Source organism: Artemia sp. Qi Xiang Cuo, chromosome 2, assembly GCF_049724085.1.
Source record: "Artemia sp. Qi Xiang Cuo chromosome 2, ASM4972408v1, whole genome shotgun sequence".
Classification (NCBI taxonomy): Eukaryota; Metazoa; Arthropoda; class Branchiopoda; order Anostraca; family Artemiidae; genus Artemia; species Artemia sp. Qi Xiang Cuo.
In genome coordinates this window covers 66,093,426-66,110,820 of record NC_142795.1, presented here as the reverse complement: position 1 = coordinate 66,110,820, position 17,395 = coordinate 66,093,426, and the positions used below count along the sequence as shown (strand labels likewise).

The following is a 17,395-nucleotide window of genomic DNA, read 5'->3' as shown; positions in this document are numbered from 1 at the left end:
TAGCCATTTTGTTCCAAGCAAGTTCAAAGTTCAAGAAATTATACCTTTGAGCAGGACACTCCCCCACAGTCTTCAGGGCAAGGGTTATAAGTTATGCCCTGGGGTTATATAAGGTTTTTATTTTATCTTTGTCGTAGAAACTTGAAAAGGGGCTCATTCGATTGGAAATACAAAGGGCTGATGCCCTTTTTAATAGTCGAAAGTGATTTAAAGGCAAATACCCCCCCTCTCATGCCCATCTTGTCTCCAAACACATCCAATCAATATTTTAGATAGCCATTTTATTCAACGCAGTTGAAAGTTTTGGAAATTCGGTATTTAAGGATGACACCCCCCCCACAGCCCTCCGGGCAAGGGTTGTAAGTTATGCCCTGGGGCGTATAAGGTTTTTATTGAAAGCGTAGAAACTTCAAAAGGGCTCATTCAATTGGAAATTAAAAGGGCTCATTCAATTGGAAATTGAAAGGGCTAGTGCCTTTTTTTATTAATAGTTGAAAGTGATTGGAGAGCGACTAACGCCCCTCTCACGCCCACCATTTTCCCAAACACATCCAATCAAAATTTTGAGATATCCATAAATACAAATGAATGTGCATTGTCAGTTTAATATACATATACTGATATTTAGTAATCAAAATTTTAATATTATTTGATTTATTAGAGTTATAAAAGTAAAAAATATTTATGTTTTTTCAGTAAAGTGTAAATTTTGTTCTGGCCTTGGGAAGGTATAGAGGTTTTGCGCTCAACTTATGTTAATTTCTGCTCGTTTTGAGTTTGACTCGGTTAATTATTGTCATTTCTGTTCGTTTTGGGTTTCATTTATTTATCGATGCTGATTTGCGGTAGTTTCACACTTGGTAGATGATTTGTTTATTTGATTTTATTTTTGCTCATTTTTTGTTTAATGGAGTTCTTTTCTTTTCTTTGAAAAACTTATTTTGTGGAAAAAGTTTTTTTAATTAATTCTTCAAAGCATCAATACGTCTTTTGTCTCATATGCCAATGATATCCTCAACCAAAATTTGACTGCCGAGCGAATTAAAAAACAAAGAAAAGATATCCTTCCATCTGATAAGACACTGTCTCAACCACGAATTCAACTTACTACTACTACTACTACTAACAACTCACCGTAGCATCAAGCCGCCTGAAGCCAACACAGTTACCCACCCTCCTCCTCGATCCCAATCTATTCAAAACCTCCCTCTTTCCACCCTCCTAAGAAGTTCCCATTTCCTTTAAATGTTTCTTTATGACCTCCCCCCACCCCAAACGCGGGCGACCTGCTTTCCGTTTAGCCCTAGACGGTTGGCCGAAAAGGACAATTTCCGGCAATCTGTCATCCTTCATCTGTAGAATGTGTCCTAGCCATCTCAACCTTTCTCTCATTATAGCCCTAGAAAGCGGGATTCAACCACACTTTTCGTATAGCCCACTGTTTGAAATATGGTCAGTCAGGCGGGTACCCAGAACATTCCGTAGGCAATTTCTCTGGAAAACATCTAGCAAATCTTCATCCACTTTTCGGATCGCCCATGCTTCAGAACCATATGTGACCACTGTCATCACTGTAGCTTCCAAAATTCTAATCTTGATTTGCAGACTTATCTTCCTGTTCTTCCAAACTTTGTTTAACTGTGAAAAACATCCTGAGCCTTGGCTATTCTACTTTTAAGGTCTTCACTGCTTCCACCGTCTTTACTAATAATACTACCAAGGTAAGTGAAACTGTCCACCTGATCAATCTTTTCGTTACCCAACGTCAAAATTACATCTTCACTTATTCCTAGCCTTAGTGACTTAGTTTCTTAACATTATTTTTTAAACCTATTCTAGCACCCTGAACTCACAAAACCTCTAAAAGTTCATTCATTCTGCTCACACTTTCATCCAGGATGCTCAAATATCAGCATAATCCAAGTCGAGGACAGTTTTTCATCCCCATTTGATTTCGTGGTCTCCCATTGCCTTTCCAGTATTCCTTACGACAAAGTCAATCAAAATGATCCATGCAAAGGGGGATAGAACACAGCCCTGTGATTTATCCCCCTGAGAACACAGGGCTGTTAAGGTCCCCTTAAGGTAGGTTAAGGTTCCTACCGTAACCGCAGCAGTGTTATTCTCGTAAATAACCCTAACCGCTCTATTGTATTTGTCTGGTGTACCATGCAAGGATCAGACCTACGCTAAAGCTGTTATATCAACAGAATCGAACACTTGCTCATAATCTATAAAACTGAAGACCAAATGATTTGACCACTCAGGAACTTCTCAATTATTGACCACTAAAAATTTGGTCGACACATCCTCTATCTTTGCTAAAACCGCATTGTTCTGCTCTTATTACATTGTCTACAGCATCTCTCAGCCTAAAACGTATCATATAACTAAGCAATTTCCTACCTAACGAGACCGGACTAATGTATCAATAATTACCACACTCAGTCTCGTCACCTTTCACATACAATGGTTTAATTACGGTTTTTCTAAAATTCCTACGTACTTCCCCCTTTTCAAAAATTATATTTCATAATCTTCAATAGCTTACATCTAACACCAGAGCCACTACATTGAAGAAACTCAATTACCACACTATCAGCACCTGGAGCCTTGTTATTTATTAATCCTGTAAGTTCTGTCACTAATGCTTTGTCACAAAACAAATCTTCCTTCAAGCGCAAAGTATCACAAACTTTTTCATTTTCCTCTATATCATTTCCCACAACTCTATCTTGGTTTAGCGCATTCTCAAAATGCTCTGCCCATCTCTCTTTAACTCTTGACTTACCACTAACTGTGGCCCTGTTCCTATCCTAAACTGGGACGAGTTCGGATCAACTATTTCCACTCAATTTATTAACATACAAGTACAATATTTTATTATTATGCTGTCTAGCTGCATCTTCCAGATACTCAGCAATTTTATCGATGGTTTCCACTTCACACCTCCTTAGTTCATATTTTAATGCTTTCTCCACTTTATTTAAATTCCTTTTGTTTTCATATGATCTATTTATCACTCAGATAATTCTTGTACAAGCTTCTTCTTCTGTCTATTAAGCATAAAGCTTTTTCACTAATATTCTTAGCTGCGCTCCTAGTTTTCTTACCTAAGACACCATCAGCAATTTCACAAATTGTTTTTCTAAAATTATTCCATCCATCTTCCCCATAGTCAAATTTTAAACTCAGATAGTATTGGTTATAACTAGATTGTTACATCTACAAAATTCCAGCAGTCTGTAGCTATAACTGTTTTCTTTCCCTACACAAAAATTACCCAGACTAGGATACGATCTATCCCTGTTTCTACTAGCCTGGGTGTTAAACTCTCCTAATAAAAACACCATATTTCTACCTGGACCCTGTCTATTTGCTCCTGTAATTGTAAATAAAATTTATATGAGTCATTAGTATCTCCGTCAGTCGGTTCTACAGGGGCACATGCTACTATAACTTATAGCCTGAGCTTCCTATTCATAAAATGAGCGATTAGTAATCTATTAGTAATACCTTCTCAGCAAAAACAAGACATAGCAGCTTCCTTATTCATCATGAGCCCTACTCCCTGTCTTTGTACACCAGTCATCCTGCCTGAGTCTGTAAATTCTATATTACCTAGCTTCATGCTTCCTACCCCCTGGGATATGAGCTTCTGGAACTCCTGATGAGTTCAATTCGAATCGTCTGAATTTGTCAGTCAAAATGTCAATACAATATTTATTTTTTTAAGTCGTAACATTCCAAGTTCAAATCTTCATATTCTTTAAATCATTGAAATTATTTTTGCCTCAGGAAAAGCAATGGTCCCGGATACCAGTGCAGAACGGGAGCCAGCGCATCTTCTCAAGTCTACACCGAAGCCCTTAAGCCGGCTTAGAACCGGACAGTAAGAAGTCCCTGGGACCTCCAGTTGACTTGACGAATCAGAACTTCAGAGTAAATTTTAAGCTTAAAAAACAAATGTCAATAGAAAATCGTAAAACGCGAGAAAAAAGTCAGAAAAAGAATGGCGACACAAAATCACGATTACGAAGTGGTACTTCTGTTTCTGTTTAGTAACAAAAATGGGGACCAATGAAGTTGCTAGTTAACAATGACGAATAAAATACCCTACAAAGGAATTGCGGCATCTTTCCGTCGTTAATGAGGATTTTTTAGTAAAAACCCTTAAGTCAAATAATTGCCTTTTTAAGGACTTGTTGTTAGTTAATATTAGCACTTACTAAGTAAAATATTTATCATTAAACGAAACATCCTGATTTTAACGTAGAAACGTACGATTAATCTGAAAGGTATCTAGTTCTTATAATTGTAGCGACAATCTTGAATCATTTGTCAATAATTACTGATTAGAAAATATAGTCAAGCAAAGCATAAAAAGGAAAACAACCTGAAATGTAGTCTTTCCATTTGACAAGTCTTGGATATGTTGAGCATTAACTTTGGGTTTTCCATTTTCTACAATTATATAAAGACGACAAAGACGACCACCATCAGTTGCAATATAAACACATCGATGTCTGTTCTCCAGATAAACGGACACAAACGGCGAACCATGGCCTTTTCGTCGAAGATGTCGAACAGCTCTTCCAAAGCCGCAGGTTTATCTGTAGCTGCTACTAACGAACCTAAAAAGATATGAATTTTGAGGAACCAAATATACATAAATTTGAACCCCGTGATTGCTCAAATATAGTACGGGATCATACATACCTTTCCAGACAGCAGCTGTCAGTTCTATGCCAGCAATCCAAAGATTAAAATAGCTATGAAGACCACACTGCCTTTCCATAACAAACAACAAAAGTACGAAGAACAATAAAGAAAGCTTTTTGCAAGACAGTGGAGATAATTTGAATGAATATTTCGGCCCTATGTCGAAGGGCCGTCCTCAGCAATACAAAAATATATGAAAAATATTTATTCTCATCTAAATGACGAGACAACATATAGAACTACAACCCACGATCATACTGATCAATTTGCAAACAAAATTATAAATGTTTTAAAAATTATAAATATCTTTTTGAGGAGAACACTCCCCCACAACCCTCACGGCAAGGGTATTAAGTTATGCCCTGGGGGCATATAAGGTTTTTATAGAAGGCGTTGTCGTAGAAACTTCAAAACAGGCTCATTCGATTGGAAATTAAAGGGCTAGTGTCCTTTTTAATAGTCGATAGTAATTAGAGTTCAACTAACCCGCCTCTCACGCCCACCTTTTCCCCAAACACATTTAATCAAAACCTTGGGATAGCCATTATATTCAACGCAGTTTTAAGTTCTGGAAATTATGTCTTTGAGAATGACAACTCCCCACGGTCCTTAGGACCAGGGTTGTAAATTATGCCAAGGGGGCATAAAAGGTTTTTATATAACGCGTTGTCGTAGAAACTTCAAAAAGGGCTCATTCGATTGGAAATTGAAATGGCTAGTGCCCTTTTTTAGTAATCGAAAGTGATTGGAAAGCAACTAACACCCCTTCCACGCCCACCATTTCCCCAAACACATCCAATAAAAAGTTTAAGATAGCCATTTTTGTTCCACGCAGTTCAGAGTTCAGGAAATTATACCTTTGAGCAGGACACTCCCCCCACAGTCTTAAGGGCAAGGGTTATAAGTCATGTCGTGGGGGTATATACGGTTTTTATTTTATCTTTGTCGTAGAAACTTGAAAAGGGGCTCATTCGATTGGAAATACAAAGGGCTGATGCCCTTTTTAATAGTCGAAAGTGATTTAAAGGCAAATAACCCCCCTCTCATGCCCATCTTTTCTCCACACACATCCAATCAATATTTTAGATAGCCATTTTATTCAACGCAGTTGAAAGTTTTGGACATTCGGTCTTTAAGGATGACACCCCCCCCACAGCCCTCGGGGCACGGGTGGGAAGTTATGCCCTGGGGCGTATAAGGTTTTTATTGAAAGCGTAGAAAATTCAAAAGGGCTCATTCAATTGGAAATTAAAAGGGCTCATTCAATTGGAAATTGAAAGGGCTAGTGCCTTTTTTTATTAATAGTTGAAAGTGATTGGAGAGCGACTAACGCCCCTCTCACGCCCACCATTTTCCCAAACACATCCAATCAAAATTTTGAGATATCCATAAATACAAATGAATGTGCATTGTCAGTTTAATATACATATACTGATATTTAGTAATCAAAATTTTAATATTATTTGATTTATTAGAGTTATAAAAGTAAAAAATATTTATGTTTTTTCAGTAAAGTGTAAATTTTGTTCTGGCCTTGGGAAGGTATAGAGGTTTTGCGCTCAACTTATGTTAATTTCTGCTCGTTTTGAGTTTGACTCGGTTAATTATTGTCATTTCTGTTCGTTTTGGGTTTCATTTATTTATCGATGCTGATTTGCGGTAGTTTCACGCTTGGTAGATTATTTGATTTTATTTTTGCTCATTTTTTGTTTAATGGAGTTCTTTACTTTTCTTTGAAAGACTTATTTTGTGGAAAAAGTTTTTTAATTAATTCTTCAAAGCATCAATACGTCTTTTGTCTCATATGCCAATGATATCCTCAACCAAAATTTGACTGCCGAGCGAATTAAAAAACAAAGAAAAGATATCCTTCCATCTGATAAGACACTGTCTCAACCACGAATTCAACTTACTACTACTACTACTACTAACAACTCACCGTAGCATCAAGCCGCCTGAAGCCAACACAGTTACCCACCCTCCTCCTCGATCCCAATCTATTCAAAACCTCCCTCTTTCCACCCTCCTAAGAAGTTCCCATTTCCTTTAAATGTTTCTTTATGACCTCCCACCACCCCAAACGCGGACGACCTGCTTTCCGTTTAGCCCTAGACGGTTGGTCGAAAAGGACAATCTTCGGCTATCTGTCATCCTTCATCTGCAGAACGTGCCCTAGCCATCTCAACTTTTCTCTCATTATAGCCCTAGAAAGAGGGATTCAACCACACTTTTCGTATAGCCCACTGTTTGAAATATGGTCAGTCAGGCGGGTACCCAGAACATTCCGTAGGCAATTTCTCTGGAAAACATCTAGCAAATCTTCATCCACTTTTCGGATCGCCCATGCTTCAGAACCATATGTGACCACTGTCATCACTGTAGCTTCCAAAATTCTAATCTTGATTTGCAGACTTATCTTCCTGTTCTTCCAAACTTTGTTTAACTGTGAAAAACATCCTGAGCCTTGGCTATTCTACTTTTAAGGTCTTCACTGCTTCCACCGTCTTTACTAATAATACTACCAAGGTAAGTGAAACTGTCCACCTGATCAATCTTTTCGTTACCCAACGTCAAAATTACATCTTCACTTATTCCTAGCCTTAGTGACTTAGTTTCTTAACATTAATTTTTAAACCTATTCTAGCACCCTGAACTCACAAAACCTCTAAAAGTTCATTCATTCTGCTCACACTTTCATCCAGGATGCTCAAATATCAGCATAATCCAAGTCGAGGACAGTTTTTCATCCCCATTTGATTTCGTGGTCTCCCATTGCCTTTCCAGTATTCCTTACGACAAAGTCAATCAAAATGATCCATGCAAAGGGGGATAGAACACAGCCCTGTGATTTATCCCCCTGAGAACACAGGGCTGTTAAGGTCCCCTTAAGGTAGGTTAAGGTTCCTACCTTAACCGCAGCAGTGTTATTCTCGTAAATAACCCTAACCGCTCTATTGTATTTGTCTGGTGTACCATGCAAGGATCAGACCTACGCTAAAGCTCTTATATCAACAGAATCGAACACTTGCTCATAATCTATAAAACTGAAGACCAAATGATTTGACCACTCAGGAACTTCTCAATTATTGACCACTAAAAATTTGGTCGACACATCCTCTATCTTTGCTAAAACCGCATTGTTCTGCTCTTATTACATTGTCTACAGCATCTCTCAGCCTAAAACGTATCATATAACTAAGCAATTTCCTACCTAACGAGACCGGACTAATGTATCAATAATTACCACACTCAGTCTCGTCACCTTTCACATACAATGGTTTAATTACGGTTTTTCTAAAATTCCTACGTACTTCCCCCTTTTCAAAAATTATATTTCATAATCTTCAATAGCTTACATCTAACACCAGAGCCACTACATTGAAGAAACTCAATTACCACACTATCAGCACCTGGAGCCTTGTTATTTATTAATCCTGTAAGTTCTGTCACTAATGCTTTGTCACAAAACAAATCTTCCTTCAAGCGCAAAGTATCACAAACTTTTTCATTTTCCTCTATATCATTTCCCACAACTCTATCTTGGTTTAGCGCATTCTCAAAATGCTCTGCCCATCTCTCTTTAACTCTTGACTTACCACTAACTGTGGCCCTGTTCCTATCCTAAACTGGGACGAGTTCGGATCAACTATTTCCACTCAATTTATTAACATACAAGTACAATATTTTATTATTATGCTGTCTAGCTGCATCTTCCAGATACTCAGCAATTTTATCGATGGTTTCCACTTCACACCTCCTTAGTTCATATTTTAATGCTTTCTCCACTTTATTTAAATTCCTTTTGTTTTCATATGATCTATTTATCACTCAGATAATTCTTGTACAAGCTTCTTCTTCTGTCTATTAAGCATAAAGCTTTTTCACTAATATTCTTAGCTGCGCTCCTAGTTTTCTTACCTAAGACACCATCAGCAATTTCACAAATTGTTTTTCTAAAATTATTCCATCCATCTTCCCCATAGTCAAATTTTAAACTCAGATAGTATTGGTTATAACTAGATTGTTACATCTACAAAATTCCAGCAGTCTGTAGCTATAACTGTTTTCTTTCCCTACACCAAAATTACCCAGACTAGGATACGATCTATCCCTGTTTCTACTAGCCTGGGTGTTAAACTCTCCTAATAAAAACACCATATTTCTACCTGGACCCTGTCTATTTGCTCCTGTAATTGTAAATAAAATTTATATGAGTCATTAGTATCTCCGTCAGTCGGTTCTACAGGGGCACATGCTACTATAACTTATAGTCTGAGCTTCCTAGTCATAAAATGAGCGATTAGTAATCTATTAGTAATACCTTCTCAGCAAAAACAAGACATAGCAGCTTCCTTATTCATCATGAGCCCTACTCCCTGTCTTTGTACACCAGTCATCCTGCCTGAGTCTGTAAATTCTATATTACCTAGCTTCATGCTTCCTACCCCCTGGGATATGAGCTTCTGGAACTCCTGATGAGTTCAATTCGAATCGTCTGAATTTGTCAGTCAAAATGTCAATACAATATTTATTTTTTTAAGTCGTAACATTCCAAGTTCAAATCTTCATATTCTTTAAATCATTGAAATTATTTTTGCCTCAGGAAAAGCAATGGTCCCGGATACCAGTGCAGAACGGGAGCCAGCGCATCTTCTCAAGTCTACACCGAAGCCCTTAAGCCGGCTTAGAACCGGACAGTAAGAAGTCCCTGGGACCTCCAGTTGACTTGACGAATCAGAACTTCAGAGTAAATTTTAAGCTTAAAAAACAAATGTCAATAGAAAATCGTAAAACGCGAGAAAAAAGTCAGAAAAAGAATGGCGACACAAAATCACGATTACGAAGTGGTACTTCTGTTTCTGTTTAGTAACAAAAATGGGGACCAATGAAGTTGCTAGTTAACAATGACGAATAAAATACCCTACAAAGGAATTACGGCATCTTTCCGTCGTTAATGAGGATTTTTTGGTAAGAACCCTTAAGTCAAATAATTGCCTTTTTAAGGACTTTGTGTTAGTTAATATTAGCACTTACTAAGTAAAATATTTATCATTAAACGAAACATCCTGATTTTAACGTAGAAACGTACGATTAATCTGAAAGGTATCTAGTTCTTATAATTGTAGCGACAATCTTGAATCATTTGTCAATAATTACTGATTAGAAAATATAGTCAAGCAAAGCATAAAAAGGAAAACAACCTGAAATGTAGTCTTTCCATTTGACAAGTCTTGGATATGTTGAGCATTAACTTTGGGTTTTCCATTTTCTACAATTATATAAAGACGACAAAGACGACCACCATCAGTTGCAATATAAACACATCGATGTCTGTTCTCCAGATAAACGGACACAAACGGCGAACCATGGCCTTTTCGTCGAAGATGTCGAATAGCTCTCACCAAAGCCGCAGGTTTATCTGTAGCTGCTACTAACGAACCTAAAAAGATATGAATTTTGAGGAACCAAATATACATAAATTTGAACCCCGTGATTGCTCAAATATAGTACGGGATCATACATACCTTTCCAGACAGCAGCTGTCAGTTCTATGCCAGCAATCCAAAGATTAAAATAGCTATGAAGACCACACTGCCTTTCCATAACAAACAACAAAAGTACGAAGAACAATAAAGAAAGCTTTTTGCAAGACAGTGGAGATAATTTGAATGAATATTTCGGCCCTATGTCGAAGGGCCGTCCTCAGCAATACAAAAATATATGAAAAATATTTATTCTCATCTAAATGACGAGACAACATATAGAACTACAACCCACGATCATACTGATCAATTTGCAAACAAAATTATAAATGTTTTAAAAAGTTTAAAACAAAATTGTAAAATTACTCCACAGCTATACAATAAATTTTTCCCCCGCGGTAGCTTTTGCCCAAAGTTTTCTGGTCTACCAAAATTACACAAGCAAGGCATTCCTTTAAGGCCCATAGTAGCTTGTACGAAAGCCCCTACATCCAATATTGAGAAATGGTTGTGTACAGCCTTTAAATTTTTGTGTACAGGCTTGTTATTCCATTCCTTGTCAAGTCTGGACTTGAAGGACGCAGCCGTAGGTGCAGTCGCCGTTTCAGCTTTAAGGCTATTCCAATCGTTGACAACACGCTCGGAGAAGAAGTGTTGCCGCGTTCGTGTTTTAACAAATCGTTTTGACAGCTTATGTGAGTGTCCTCTTGTATGGTGCTGACTTGAATGTTTGGTAAAGAGGGGGTTATTTGGTTGTGCGTTATACTTGTAGGTCAGCATCATATCACCACGGCGGCGTCTGAAGACGAGTTTTGGCAGCTGCATGCGTTCCAGTCTCTTGTTGTATGGGAGATCTCGTAGGCCAGCTATGCACTTCGTGGCACGTCTCTGAACTCCTTCGATTAGACTGGTATCATTCTTATAAGAAGGGGAACTGAGACACGTACCAAAATCCAAAACGGGTCTAACTATAGCCTTATAGAGCCGTAGAAAGACTGCACAGGATTGGCTGGTTATAGTGCGTTTGAGGAGACCAAGGCTTGAATTAGCTTTTGAAGCTGCTTGTTGCCAGTGGCCGTGGACCTTCAGTTGTTCATCTATCAGCACTCCTAGACCTCTTTCTTCGGGACTTTTCTTTAGTTCTAAGCTAGCCAGTGAATTGGGATCGGACATGTTGTACTGGTGACGGGGGTTGTTGCTTCCAAAGTGAAGGACACTGCACTTCGATGTTTTGAATTCAAGTAGCCAGTCTTGTGCCCATGTTTGGAATTTATGAAGGTCATGCTGCAGACTTTGTTGGTTTGCAGGCCCAAACAGCTTGGAGTCGTCGGCATAGAGAGTGATGTTGTTTTCTGTTCCGTTCATCATATCGTTGATGTATATAAGGAATAGGGTAGGGCCCAAAACAGTACCTTGGGGGACTCCGCTTACAACATCACATGGTTCGGAGAAGACCTTGTCGCCATTAGTTGTGAAGAGTCGAACCGGCTGACTCCGACCAGTCAGAAAGTCCATGACCCAATCGACCACGTCCGGGTGGGTACCTGCTGCTGAAAGTTTCAATCTGAGACGGTTGTGTGGTACCTTGTCAAAAGCCTTGGCTAGGTCCAGTAAAATCAGGTCCACAGGGATTCCTTTCTCCAGGTGATCTGTTATGGTGTTGTATGTCTCAAAGAGATTGGTCTCAACCGATTTTCCTGGCAGAAATCCGTGCTGGTCGGGGGAAAGTATATTATTATTACGGAGATGTGTCAAAATATCAGCATTCACAATCCGCTCAAGGGTTTTTGCCACCGCTGAGGTCAGACTGATGGGTCCGTAGTTTATGGCTTTGGTGCGGTCACCTTTCTTGAATATTGGGGGTGAAATGGGTCAGCTTCCAGTTTATGGGTACCTTTTTTGAGTCAAGCGACAGTTGGAATATATTGCATAGTGGTTGTGCAATTTCTTTGGCAAGCTCCTTCAATAGTCTTGGGTGCAAGTTATCAGGACCGGCGGACTTATTGATGTCTAGCGCTTCAAGTCGCTTTTGGACGACAGGGGGGAGAGTAGAATAGGTGGCATCGGGTTAGGGATGTCCTATGGTGGGCTATGAGGAAGAGGATCATCTGGTTCATTGGTGAAAACCGACGCAAACTGCCTGTTGAGGAGTTCGGTGATGTCCTTCAAGTTGGTCACTTCCTTGCTATCATCTGTACTGAGTGCTTTTACTGACCGTCTGCTGTGGTCCTTACTTGATACGTACTTCCAGAACTTCTTCAGGTTATTCTTACTATCATCAGCTAGCTTGGACTCGTACCGTGCGTAAAGTTGTTTAGTTAGGCTTCTTAGTTTGTTTCGAGCTTTCGCAAACTTTTGGTAGTGTTCTTCCTTCCCTCCTTTATTGTACTTTCTCCAGTACCGTCCCCTCCTGTTTCTTTCCTTGCGTATCTCGGGGGTCATGAAAGGCAGTGTTTTGGGCTTTGGCGTGAGTTTTACTGACGTGTGTTTTTTTTTAAGTGTAAGTAGCTCGTCCTTTAGGTTAGCCCATTGTTGGTCAACGTCCCCTTGAAGTAAAGGTGACCAAACTACGCCTTCCAGCTCTTTTCTGATTGCCCCGTAGTCTACATAAGTTTTCTTTATGTAATCATTTTTTATCTTACGAAATGACACATTCACTTCTAGGATTAGATGATCGCTCTTTCCTAGAGGAGGTAAGTAATTTATGTTCTGAAGCTGGTCTTTATCCCGTAAGAACACTAGGTCAAGTAGAGTTGGTCTCTGGAAGAGTCGGCCTCTAGTAGCTTGTTCGACAATCTGGTAGATATTAAGGTCGTGAAGGCCGTCTGTGAATATATTAGTGCTTCTGCTTATGTTAGTAAGTAAAGGTATATACGGATATCCATCCTTCCATATGAGGTCAGGGAAGTTGAAATAACCAGCTATAAAAAGGTTCCCCGTGTAATTCATAGTTGCTTTATGCAGCATTGTTGCTATTGTCCGCTCGGTTTCTTGGCAATCAGAGACAGATGGGCTTCTGTAAATACAGCCTACTCTGGTTATTACTCCACCACCGTCATCACATAGGTCCAACCATACAGATTCGACAAATTGTGAGTTACCTGGGAGACATAATGATCGTATAGTATAACATGTCTTGAATAACGCCAACGTACCACACCTGCATTCAGAAGACTGTAGGTTTGACATGACATCATACCCTGGAATCTTAACATGGGAATTTTCAATTTTATTTCTACTGGACTTGGGACCAACCTTAGTCAATCGGACCAAATCATAATTTTTGGAATAAATCATGGATTTCAGCTCATTCAATTTGTTAAGAAGTTGGTTAACGTTAGTAATTAGAGCATAAAAGTCTGCACTTACTCGTTTTTGGTGTTGCTTACTCCGGTCGTTGGTCCCGTTTCCCGGATGACCCGAGTCCTCATCTGTTTTGCCTAAAGTGGTCGCTGGCGCCTTCGAGTTAGCAGTGTAGTAGCTTCCAGAGCTTGTTTCGTTCTCCAATGAGCTGTCACTAGTCATGGATGAGAGTCTTTTTGTAGAAAAAGCACTAACATGTTCGGTAACACCCATATTTACATTATTTACACGGTTCTCAACTTGGAATTTCACATTTGCATTAGGTTTGGAGGAGGGACTTCTCCTTTGCTTTTTGGTTTTTTGGACACAATACAGAGGTCACGGATTGCAAGGTTTTGATCACCACCAGCTATTCTGTCCTTAAGCTTTGCAAAAAGTGCTTTATATCTCTCTTGATCTTGTTTCAATTGATCATGGCGGAACTGTACTGCTCCTTTCCTTGAGAGAGACTCTTTCAAGATCTGTTTTTTAATTTGAAAGAATGACACAGTAAACAAAAGGGGCGGTGCCGTATTCTGGGTTGGATTGCTAGCCTGTATATTCTGCTTTAGGCGACGGACATCAGTTATGGGACCGCAATTAATTCCGTACTCGGTTGATAAAAACTGCTTGAGAGTGTTAGTATCATCAATGGAAGCGTCGATACCGTATTCAACAATGTTGTTTTTTCGTGACTCTTGGTCTTTTTCATCACGGATGATCTGTTGTACTTCAGATTGTAACTACTGCTGAAAGTTAGCACTATGTGCATTGACTTCTGCTTGCACAATTTGCTTCGTTTCATCCACGCTACATTTTGAGGATAGGGCCACTTCCACACTATTTACTTTGTCTTTTATAGAACCTAGCTCAGCTCTAAGTGCACTCTCAGTTTGCGCAATGGTATTGGAGAGACTACTCTGAAGGTTTCCTATTGCTTGCGTGATCACAGTAGTAATATCTTGGATAGTAGCTGCAGGTTGGGGAGGGATAATGAATCTAGGGGTGGTCACATTTTATTTGCACCAAGCACAGTCCCAATTGAAACCATTTTTCTCTTGCATTTTCACGAGAAGTTCATACTCTGTATCGGATATTTTCAGGCAGTCACAATATATCCATTTTGCACACCCATCACAAATTAATGCTTTAAAGTCCTCTTCTAGGTCTGAAGTACATAACAGGCATCTGTCCAAATTTTTCTGGGGGCTCTCTCTGGGACGTTTTGATTTTGGTCGCATTTCAGGCATGAACAAATTTTCCACCAACAGGAAATTGTATTGGCAACACCGACAGAAAAAAATTCAAGATATTTTAGATATATAGACGTTGAAATCTCCAGGGAATTAAACTTACGTATTATTAGTTGGAAAACACATAAATCGAATAAAACTCCAAAGTGAGTAACTATAATTTAACACTTTAGGGTCTAATGATTATGAAAATAATACACTAGGATTGGAAAATGTCTTAGACACTCAATTTGAGCCAATAATTCACAAGTTAAATTTCACAGGATCACATGGGTTTGTTGATCAACAATAACAATGATAAAGTGAATATACCACTTGCCTTTTTTTATGCTCTTTCCAAATTGGCTAATCATTTTTGAGGAATGAATTTTACCCCCCCCCCCCACATATATAACAATTCAGGGTATACATTTGCACATTAGGGGGGGAATTTTATTTCTGTTGTAAATGCGAGGTAAATTTAAACTTTACCTCCACCCCCCTAACGTGCAAATATACACCCTGAATTGGTATATAGGCTAGGGGTGGGGGTACAATACATTTTTGACAAAAATGATTTTTATATTTGGAAAGAGCATAAAAAAGGCAAGTGGTATATTCACTTTATTTGTAAGTCAATAATATGATTTGGTAAAAATTTACCTTGCATCTTCTCTATTTCAGCACTTGTTTAGGTGTTACTCTCTCCAGAAGAAAACATTCTAAGCAAATTAAATTAGTTGGCTAGGATACTAGCCTATTAGGCTAGATTTCTGTTAAATTAATGCAGTTCATATTATTGACTTACAAATAAAGTGAACATATTACTCAATGCCTTTTTTATGTTCTTTACAAATATAATAATCATTTTTGTCAGAAATGAATTTTACCCCCACCCTTATATATATATACCAATTCAGGGTTGGTCTATATGGCCTATTTGCACATTAGGGGGGGGTAAAGTTTAAACTTACCTCTCATGTGCATCAGAAATAAACTTTACCCCACCCCCCTTAATGTGCAAATATATACCCATAATTGGTATGGTAAAAAGACCTTTTTTTGGGGAAAGACCATTTTTCTTTGGCATTCTGGAAAAATAGCAATGGCTTTTTGGACCATCCCTATTTTACTACAGCATGATGCAATGTGAGTGCAGTAAGAACAACTCTCCCTTCTTAGACAAACTTTCAACAATAATTTGTCAGCGTCCATTTAAAATGTGGCCTTTGTTTTGACAAGCAATTTAAAAGAAAAATACATTTAATATATGTGATTTAAGGAATAAATATCAAGCAATAAAAGTTACATTTATAGAATCAAAAGAAAGTCAGCTTTCTGTTAATATGTCATTAAAACTGAAAGAACAGAAGTATATAAATATAGGCTACATCAAAATAGAATAATTAGTATTTCCAAAAAGAAGGCCTTGTTGGTAAGTCAATAAACTAATAAGGTAAAATTCCACTGTAACTACTTTTGGCTATCTTGGAAAGGGGTTAGGTTAGGAAAATGAAACTTTCAGGGATGGGTCTACAGGCTAAAGCATTTCCTTGGAAGGGATTTTGAAGTAACTACCTCCTCTCTCTCTCTCTCTCTTGAGGGCCCTGACATTTGATGACCTTTAAAAATATGTTCATTAGAAAAGTGAAACCTTACAAAATAAATCTTCAGCTAAAATGAAGTACAACAAAAATGTTTTCAGCTTCACAACTTTGCTCAATCCCAATTTATAAGGTTTTAAAGATATGTAAATATATCTTCTAAATTTTGAAAAAAACCATTGATATGGCTTACAATTTTACTCAAATAACAGGAATTGTATTTTCAGAACTAAAGCCAGAAAGTAAGAAACTGACAACTGAAAATTAAGGTAAAATGTTGTTTTGTCAAAATTTCAATAGGTACCTGTCATGTAGGCAATTCTCAGGATCCTCTAGAGGAAGAAGGAGTGGAGGTAGGACCATCAAAATACCCATGATAAATTTTAGCCCACTTGACTGGTCTATAACTATTGAAATTTGGTAAAACAATATTTTACCTTAATTTTTGGTTATCAGTTTCTTTTTCTCTGGCTTTTGTTCTGAAGATACAATTCCTATTGTTTGAGGAAAATTTCAAGCCATATCAATGTTTTTTAATGATAGGAAATGTATCTGCATATCTTTAAAACCTTATTACCTTAAAAATTACCTTAAATCGCACTTGCTAGCGATATGGACGAGTCCAGTGTACGCCAGTTAGTGATGATAGGGCCGCGGGACATCAGCTTCATCCCATTGTGTGAGCCATAGTTTGGTTTCCCATTCCTTATCGAGATTGGCTTTGAAACTGTCAACGGATGGTGAACTCACTGTCATTTTGCTCAGATCGTTCCAGAGGCTTATGATGTGATTGGAGAAGAAATGGTTCCTCTTCCTTGTATTAGCACGCTTCCAAAAAGCTTTGCTGAATGACCCCTGGTTCTTGATGATTGGGCAGGCTGAAAGAGGTCCTTGTCGTCAGACTTGAGCAGTTTGTAGGTCATTATCATATCACCTCTTTGCCGACGGTATGTCAGAGTTGATAGCTTGAGGCTCTGCAGTTGGCATGCATACTCTTTGTCTCTGAGCCCCT

The 17,395-nt window shown here is 38.4% G+C and overlaps 2 protein-coding genes across 3 annotated transcripts in view; one reads left to right on the top strand and one right to left on the bottom strand.

Moving 5' to 3' along the window:
• The window catches only part of LOC148955513 (uncharacterized), an 85,109-nt gene that overhangs the window by 2,311 nt on the left and 65,403 nt on the right, over positions 1-17,395 (bottom strand). The window contains exons 2-3 of one of the 2 annotated variants that reach the window (XM_089102648.1): positions 9,924-10,162; positions 4,397-4,634 (exon numbers count right to left, since the gene is read on the bottom strand). In XM_089102648.1, the coding sequence (XP_088958774.1) occupies positions 4,626-4,634; positions 9,924-10,162 (248 nt within the window). In that variant the 3' untranslated portion in view covers positions 4,397-4,625. Of the gene's footprint in view, positions 1-4,396; positions 4,635-9,923; positions 10,163-17,395 lie in introns of those variants that run through there. The other variant, XM_089102640.1, reaches the window with a different exon arrangement.
• Positions 14,859-17,395, top strand: part of LOC148955512 (uncharacterized) — a 126,342-nt gene continuing 123,805 nt past the window's right edge. Inside the window, exon 1 of the mRNA XM_089102547.1 lies at positions 14,859-14,946. The gene's annotated coding sequence lies outside the window, so the exon portion shown is untranslated. The remainder of the gene's footprint in view (positions 14,947-17,395) is intronic.